Source organism: Hippoglossus hippoglossus, chromosome 24, assembly GCF_009819705.1.
Source record: "Hippoglossus hippoglossus isolate fHipHip1 chromosome 24, fHipHip1.pri, whole genome shotgun sequence".
Lineage (NCBI taxonomy): Eukaryota > Metazoa > Chordata > Actinopteri > Pleuronectiformes > Pleuronectidae > Hippoglossus > Hippoglossus hippoglossus.
Genome location: NC_047174.1, coordinates 21148210 through 21157534, shown reverse-complemented (window position 1 = coordinate 21157534; position 9325 = coordinate 21148210). Strand labels below are relative to the sequence as shown.

The 9325-nt window shown below is 39.3% G+C and overlaps 1 protein-coding gene across 5 annotated transcripts in view; it reads left to right on the top strand.

Annotated features, from left to right (window-relative positions):
- Positions 1–6891: 6891 nt before the first annotated feature.
- LOC117758641 (DNA repair protein RAD51 homolog B) overlaps positions 6892–9325 on the top strand; it is a 37163-nt gene continuing 34729 nt past the window's right edge. For 2 of the 5 annotated variants that reach the window (XM_034580483.1, XM_034580482.1), the window contains exons 1-3: positions 7110–7247; positions 7335–7440; positions 9016–9153. In XM_034580483.1, the coding sequence (XP_034436374.1) occupies positions 7156–7247; positions 7335–7440; positions 9016–9153 (336 nt within the window). In that variant the 5' untranslated portion in view covers positions 7110–7155. Of the gene's footprint in view, positions 7047–7109; positions 7248–7334; positions 7441–9015; positions 9154–9325 lie in introns of those variants that run through there. The other 3 variants (XM_034580480.1, XM_034580479.1, XM_034580481.1) reach the window with 2 other exon arrangements.

The window sequence follows — 9325 nt, the reverse complement described above, 5'->3', positions numbered from 1 at the left end:
GTCTCCTTCACATATTTAACCCAGTGAATTTGTTTCCAATAAACCCAAATAGAAATGGAAACACTGGGAAAGACTGAGCCTTTAAAATATCACGAAGACTGAAAAAGTAATTCATTTCCATGTGTGTACATAATGAAGTAGTTTCCAATGATTAATATGCCTGATTATGTTGATTTGTGTGACATATTCATGACAGTATGATTTTAAACATAAACAATAATTAGGAAAAGTAATGTGATCATGTCTTTAGCAAACATACACTGTACATTTTTATGGGCCGACTGAACCAGAGGTACAGTGCATCCGGAAAGTATTCACAGCGCTTCACTTTTTCCACATTTTGTTATGTTACAGCCTTATTCCAAAATGGATTAAATACATTTTTTTCCTCAAAAATTACAAGATAATAAGTCAAAATATACTAAGATTTATTAAAAACGAAAAAACCACATGTACATAAGTATTCACAGCCTTTGCCATGACACTCAAAATTGAGCTCAGGTGCATCCTGTATCCACTGATCATCCTTGAGATGTTTCTACAATGTGATTGGAGTCCACCTGTGGTGAATTCAGTGGATTGGACAGGATTTGGAAAGGCACACACCGTCTATATAAGGTCCCACAGTTGACAGTGCATGTCAGAGCACAAACCAAGCCATGTAGTCCAAGGAATTGTCTGTAGACCTCCGAGACAGGATTGTATCGAGGCATAGATCTGGGGAAGGGTACAGAAAAATGTCTGCAGCATTGAAGATCCCAATGAGCACAGTGGCCTCTATCATCCATAAATGGAAGAAGTTTGGAACCACCAGGACTCTTCTTAGAGCTGGCCGCCCGGCCAAACTGAGCGATCGGGGGAGAGGGGCCTTAGTCAGGGAGGTGACCAAGAACCCGATGGTCACTCTGACAGAGCTCCAGTGTTGCACTGTGAAGAGAGGAGAACCTTCCAGAAGGACAACCATCTCTGCAGCACTCCACCAATCAGGCCTGTATGGTAGAGTGGCCAGACGGAAGCCACTCCTCAGTAAAAGGCACATGACAGCCCGCCTGCAGTTTGCCAAAAGGCACCTGAAGGACTCTCAGACCATGAGAAACAAAATTCTCTGGTCTGATGAAACAAAGATTGAACTCTTTGGCCTGAATGCCAAGCGTCATGTCTGGAGGAAACCAGGCACCGCTCATCACCTGGCCAATACCATCCCTACAGTGAAGCATGGTGGTGGCAGCATCATGCTGTGGGGATGTTTTTCAGCGGCAGGAACTGGGAGACTAGTCAGGATTGAGGGAAAGATGAATGCAGCAATGTACAGAGAGATCCTTGATGAAAACCTGCTCCAGAGCGCTCTGGATCTCAGACTGGGGTGAAGGTTCCTCTTCCAACAGGACAACGACCCTAAGCACACAGCCAAGATAACAAAGGAGTGGCTTCGGGACAACACTGTGAATGTCCTTGAGAGGCCTAGCCAGAGCCCAGACTTGAACCCGATGGAACATCTCTGGAGAGATCTGAAAATGGCTGTGCACTGACGCTCCCCATCCAACCTGATGGAGCTTGAGAGGTCCTGCAAAGAAGAATGGGAGAAACTGCCCAAAAATAGGTGTGCCAAGCTTGTAGCATCATACTCAAAAAGACTTGAGGCTGTAATTGCTGCCAAAGGTGCTTCAACAAAGTATTGAGCAAAGGCTGTGAATACTTATGTACATGTTATATATTCGTTCTTTATTTTTAATAAATTTGCAAACATTTTTAACAAACTTTTTTCACTTTGTCATTATGGGGTATTGTATGTAGAATTTTGAGGAAAAAAATGAATTTAATCCATTTTGGAATAAGGCTTTAACATAACAAAGTGTGGAAAAAGTGAAGCGCTGTGAATACTTTCCGGATGCACTGTATATGTCAAAAGAAGGCCTTCTAAAAGTAACAAAAGAGGCAGTGTTTTTTCATTATATCCAACAGTGGGAGTATCCTCTACACAATTGCCTGTCCTTCTCACCCATAGATTTTAGTTGAGCCTCAGTAAAGTGGAATGTTGACAGTCAGGGTCACACTGATCTTCTTCCTCAGGTTGCAGATTGTTTCCAAAGAACAGTGTCCAACACAGCACAGGTGTGAGACTGCTCATCAAAGCTGAAACTAGCTCAACTATCCTAAAGATGGTAGAGAATCAAAACTGAAAAAACAAAGTAAGAAGTGAGGAGAAGACACAGTCCAAATAATCCATGTCACACAGGGTCACAACTGTGACGTCACAGTTAGTCAGATTAAAATAATTTTGACGGAAGGGTATAAACCCCTACAAGGTGTTTTTAACTGGTGATGAAACTGTCATTGTAATAATGCTGCCTCTTTATGACCCACAACAGCTAATGAGACCTTTAGAGAGATACTTGTCTTTTTCCATAAACTACTCTCAATGTCTGTGCTCAAGTCGGATTACCTGCGAGGTCAGAGCAGCAATTTACGGCAGTCAGGCTGTAAAAGCCTATCTTTACATCATTTCTGCTGGCACGAGGTTCGGTTTAATCTCCCTGCATACTTCAGACAAATCCGTCTTTTCCATCCCACCGGCAAAACGGCGCAGTTGGAGGAGGGAGAGGAATCAGAAGCGCAGGAAGCGTGCCTAGGCTACGCCCTAGGCCAAAGGTTAACCCGTGCAGACCAGCGCTCCCAAGTGTTCCTCACCAATTTCAGGTTTCTTACAAACAAGATGGATGAGATCAGTCTGAGAATTACAATACTGATGCTGATGTCGCCACGTGCCCCTTGGGTGAGAGCAGAGATGGTGTTTTGTTTGTGTTTATCCTGAACTCGCTAAACCTATTTCAAAAATGCAGACACGATAAAACATTTTCGATTTGGTCTTAACTCTTTCTTCCTGTATTTCTGTTGCTGTAGATAAAGTCATACTGGCACCATCTTCCTGCAAAGAGAACACTGTAGTTGGTAAAGATAAAGAAGGAATGAATGAATGAATGAATGAATGAAATTAGATGCAGTGTTCTCAGATAATTAGACCTACTCACACATGGGTCATGTATAACTTCAGCATCTTGTAATGAGGCTCTAAAAAGCATTATTGTGTCTCCACTCACTGACATATAAAGGACTAATATAAATATATTAATTTATTGATTAAATAAATAAAAGCCAACATAAAGCAACGAAGCAGTTTAGTTAGAGAATATTCACACTGTTATGAGATTTCCTAAATATCAAAGGCATACTTGTCAAAGACCTACACATCTCAATTCATAAATTAGGCTTAAAGGCTTTTAGTGGAGTCTGCAGTTATTGACAATATCATTGACCTGCAGAGTCGAATAGCCCCTGCCCAGACCCAGTTCTAGATGTACGCATGTGCGATGTTCAAAACGTGTAAAAATGGCGGTACACCTAGCGGTAAGTGTAATTTAACAAAGAAGCAGAATATTAATTATTTATAGTTTAGGATTAACGCTCATGTTTTTGAAACACATCAATAAAAGTGCTCTACTGAAATCTAAGTTAGCTTTGTTAATAAACAGTGCCTTAATGTGTGTTTACATTTTGTATTGTCCAGACATGCTGCATAATATATTTAAGATATGTTGCTTTTTTAAAAAGACACCAGAGCTTGTTGTACTGTATTTCTCTGTCTATGCCAGCACAATTAGTAAGGGTTATTAATACAGTACATACATTGAAGTTGAAACTCTATTGAACTTTTTAAAAGAACTGAATATGTATTTTTTCTTTCATTCTAGACAGGCCACGACATCTGCAATTGCTGAGGTGCAATTCAATAATCTTGGTTAAAATATTAACAAATAATTTCAATTATATGCCTTTTGGAGATTAGTTCATATCCTACTCTACTATTTGAACTTTTTGATCAAGGGGGCCAAAACTTTTGTATGACATTATAATTTTCTCTAACATACTGTTAGTCTATTTGCTCAATGTAGGGGTTAAGGTTGATATTCGGTGTATTATCCTACTCATTATTATTATCATTGTTATAGTTTCCATTGTGAAACAGAACACTTTGAGGACAGGGTGGAGAGAAGATTAAAACAAGAAGAGAACCAGCCATTATAATAGCGCCTGAGGATTGAGTAAAGGGAGCATGTACAGTATCTATATGTGCATGTATGCAGGTGGTGTCCACACATGTAAAAGTACAGTAATAAAGTGTCCTTTTATGTAATATTGGTTTATGTAATTTGTAAATCCACCAATAACATGCATAGCCATAAACAACAATTGAATAATAAACTATTTTTGCAATTTGAGCATTTCTTAATCTACACTCAAACCAATATACTACATTAAACTGAATTAATACTTACGTTCATGTGTCCTGCAACGCCATGCAACTAAGAGAAGGAAACTGAACAGCTAGTATTCTTATTAACGTTATCTAGGCTGAAAATTCCTTTCAGCACTCTAGACAAATAAATATACTGGTGGCATAAAAGTGAACAGCTTTAAGCAGCATTCTGCATCTCCACTCAGATTTCCATTGCTGTGCCCAAATGAAGGTCAATCACAAGCTCTTTAGGTATGTCAAACTGGTGGCACATAGGTCTAAAACGGTGCTTGTGGGATTCGCACATGTATACGTCTAAAACGGTGGAGTCTCCCCAATACACTCCATGTGTTCTATGGATCTTATCTCTGCTATTATGTCTTCTGTTCCCATCGAGCTGCCCGTTAATAAATATAACAGTTTATAACATTTGCGTATGCATCTTTCAAGCCCCATTTTGTGCATACGCCACTTCTTAGGCTTTCTGGGATCTATAAAAACAAAGTTGATAGGAGAATGTGCGCACTTGTACGCAAACCTTAACCCAAATGTGTACGAACATTTTAGAGACAGGGATGTGGTGAGGCTGAGTTGAGGTGAATTGAAGCAAGATTATTGTTAGACTTCATCGTTGATATTAAAACCATCAGCGTTATTTGTGCTCGCGCGACATAATTATTTCATAAACACCTTTAGTTGGAAAAATATATAAATCAACAAAATAAATTACGGTAAAATAGCATAAAATAACAGTTACAAAACAGACTAATTATTAGTTTATATTATCTTCTATAGCACTGCGTGTGTGTGAAATTGCTGCATTGAACGTGTCTGTCCTGTCAGCCGCATAGAGCACACTGAGGACAACTTACAAAAAATACACTGTATTCACCTTCAAACCTCTATTTCCAAATGATGGTCCAGAATGGAGGTATGATCTGGGATCTTTGTGCTGAACTGAGTCCAGTATTACACAGACTGATTCAACAGAAATGAACCATCAATTGTCATTACACAGTAGTTAGCTCCTCTGTATTGTCGCTGGACCATACATTTACCGACTTAATTTCTGGTTTGCTGGACTTGAAGACTGACCAGCAGGTGGGGAGCAGTTGGATAAAATTATGATCAGAGTTACCAAGGGGAGGTCTAGCTCTGGCTGTGTAGGCATCCTTAATATCACCATAGTACCTATCAAGGATGTTATTGTTCCTTGTGTTACACTTCACATATTCATAAAATCCTGGTAGGGATTTCTTCAGTCTGCATTGATTGAAATCACCTAAAATCAACAAGGGTGAACCAGGCTCATTTTGTAAATGCTGGTGGATACAGTCTGTAGTTTGGCAAGCTGCTCTGGTAGCGTTCCCATATAATGAGCAAACACGTATAGATATGTAAATTCCCTTGGTAAGTATTAAAGTCGCAGAGTGATACACAGTACTTCCAAGTCAGGATTGCATATCCGATCACTGACTGAGGTTTCTACCTTCTTTTTACCCTGTTAAAAGGGTATTTTAGTAGTTTTTCCTTACTCTTGTTGAGGGTTAAGGGCAGAGGATGTCACACCATGTTAAAGCCCTATGAGACAAATTGTGATTCGTGAATATGGGCTATACAAATAAAATTTGATTGATTGATTGATTGACTGCAAAATTATGTAAACATTAAAAATACATCAAGAGAAACAATTCCACAGCTCTCCATTTTATCCCACATACAGTGTATGCCGTCTACGGTCCATACTAACACTCACACTCAGCGAATGTAAAGCCCAGTGCGCTCGACCGATAACAAACAATATACGGGGACACCACAAACAACCAAATAATGTGCAGAAACACCCCCCCCCCCCACCATGTTGCAGACAGAGCCGCGCAATCTTTAGTGTTATCTATGTGTTAAAATATTGACAGTAATCTTGATCGTTTGTCACAAGTAATGGTTGAATTACAGCATGTTTTGATTTGTTTTCTAAATGGTGGATGACTAACCCTGGTGCATTAGCCTCAAACATTGTCAAATTATCATTAAATAAACGTTTGCATTAAGAGGAAAAAGATGTGATTACCCTGATTGCCCAACTCGGAGCAATGGAAAAAGTTCGGTAACACGTACAGAAAAGTACAGATCAGCCTTCACTGACATCATGTGCGTTCCCGCCGTGAGGGGCACACTTTCTGTCAGGGATAAGTACCTCTGCACGACACCTGTCCTATCCCCAACCACAGCCGGTTGCAGCAGCACAGGAAAACACTATATGTGCATATATTTTTTCGTGAATTAGATCAAATCAATATCAGTTATATAATTTAAACCTCCTCCAGATAGTGATTAATTAATAATTATTTAATGAACTAATTAAATACATAACTAGCCAGAGAAGATAGTCAATCAGTTTTAATGCAATAATGCAAATACAATAATAATACATTTAAAAAAAAAAAATTAATAAAAGAACATTGAAATCATAAACAAAATTAACACTGAACCATAGTACGCTTTATTTCAATTCATGTCCGCTCAGTCAGATTTATATATACTTCCTAACAGAATTGTCAATCTAAAATCTGAGATTTTACTTTGAAGGGTAGATCGGCCTGTTTCCTGTATTTACCTGGCTTGACTGATCACAAAACTTGGGGTGTTGACGTCCATTGCGTAATTGCGTCAGATAAGTGCGTATTACGTATTTCGCGCGGGAGCTTTAGTTCTCAGACGACAGAGTTTGAGGGGAATCAAGAAGCTGCATGTAAGTATCAGCTGTGCATTTCAGTCCACACATTAGACGACGTGTTGCGCTGTTTGTGTTGGCACTTATGCTAACAAGCTAAGCTTTAGTATGCGTATTGAATTGCTAGATGATATACTGGTGGGTACAGGGAAACCACGTCTTTCATCGCCCATTACATTCAGCTAGGATTGTCAAAGTTGTATTAGCCACTCTCTCAGGGTTAGTGAATTATGAACTGTTCCGTGACACATCCCTCATGCTCACTGTAGTCACCTCAACACTGAGCCTTCTATTTCTTCTCTGTAGACCAGACTGTCATACTCTAAACATGGCTATGAGGAGCGAAGCCAGAGACGAGGCAGAGGTAGAGGTGGAAGACAACTATGGACCACAACCTCTGTGCAGACTAGAGGTTTGTTATCTGTGTGCATGTTTAATGAATGTAACTTGCCACTGTTTCTGAGTGAGAGCGAACATCCATTAACAGATGTGCAGCCAATTCAGAGTCACTGTGAAATGAATGGGAAGTGAGCTGGGTGAACTTACATTTTTTTAGTCCTTACTAGCAACTAAGTATTATTAAAGGCAATCTTGTGACATTGAGTTCTGTGATTGCTGCTGGTTCAGAGTTGTAGTCCATAGGGAGTATCCCCTTCACAAAGCTGGAACATGTATGTGTGAACCAGGACCTTAAGAATTTGTTTCTTATTGACCAGTGCGGTTCCTGTTTGGCTTTCCATTCAGTAATAGTCCAGTGTTTTAAACAGCCATCTAATCATTTAATCATTTCAGTATCAATAATTTAAAAGTCACTGCTGTTATATGATCTTAATGATAATATACCCTATATGTACAGCTCTGCAATAAATCCTCCGTGATCATAAAGTTCTGTTTTTACTAAAAGTGGTGCTGATTTATTTTAATGGTCAGTTTGGAGGCTGTATTTTGTGGAGCTGTTGAACTGTGCTGGCTTTCACTGAGATGTTCTTAAACTTTTACCTGACACTTCTTCTACTTAGGATGTGAATCAGCTGTGAATGGTGCAGTGTTGATCTTAACAAAAATTTAAATGTACCTTAATGAATTAACAATTTTAGTTGATTGATAATGTAATCAGTATCCATTTTGTTCTGCCAACCCATGTCCAGGTCATGTTAATTAAATTGATTATATCGCTAGGGATTATTCTGATATATTGCTGAGAAGCACTGACAAATTGTAATGTTATAATAATTTTTACACTGTATTGTCCTATCTAGTCTTCTATTGTGCATTCATACTTCTGATTGTGAAAATTTATGAATTTTCAAAGGAGATGTTAAAAGTCTTACACATGCCTTAGTTAACTTTGTTTCAACCTCACTTAGCCTGCTTTCAGACATGCACTGAACTCTGGGGATATCCTCTGTAGTTTCTCTGGAGGAGGTGCATGTGTGAACGCAAATGTCCGAGTAAGAGCTGCCCGCCCCCCCGAGTATAAAGTTGACAGAGAATCTTGAACATGCGACAGATGCAAAAATGAAAAAAACAAACCACAACTACAAACATATCAGGATGAAGAAGCAGTGCCATACTAGTGGATGACATGGACATGTTGGTGTGATGTAAACAAAATCACATGATTCACATGATCACATGGTTGTAGAGAGAACGTCCTCTAACTAGGTGGTCGGTGGTTTGATCCCAGTCTTCCCCATAAGCATGCCCAAGTGTCCTTTGGCAAGATACTGAACCCCAAAATTGCCTGTCCCATAGAAAAAGTGTTGCCCATAGATGCACTGTATGAATGTTTGTTTGAATGGGTGAATGGCAAAAAAAAGTGCTTTGAGTGGTCATAAAGACTAGAAAAGTGCTATATAAATACATGCGTGTTGTGTGAAAGGCAAACTGCCCAGAAAGTCTGGACCCAATTCTCCAGAGATCCTGCTTAAAACATTTCTGAAAACTGCTTTAGTAAATTCACTCATTCAAATTCTTTCCATTGCAGCAATGTGGAATCAGTGCCAGTGACATCAAGAAGTTGGAGGATGCAGGTTTCCACACGATTGAGGCAGTGGCCTATACACCTAAGAAGGAGTTGCTGAACATCAAGGGCATCAGTGAAGCCAAAGCTGACAAAATTCTGGTAAGAAACCAAAGCCAATTTACTTAGTGTCCCAGATTCATGATGCAGCATGTAACTACTCCATATTTCTTTTGCAGGTTTTACGTGTTCAAAAGTGTTGAACGCAAATATGAGTAGCCGCGGACAAAATTAATCACCAAATTTGAGTCTCTAACGTCATTATGGTCTGGAA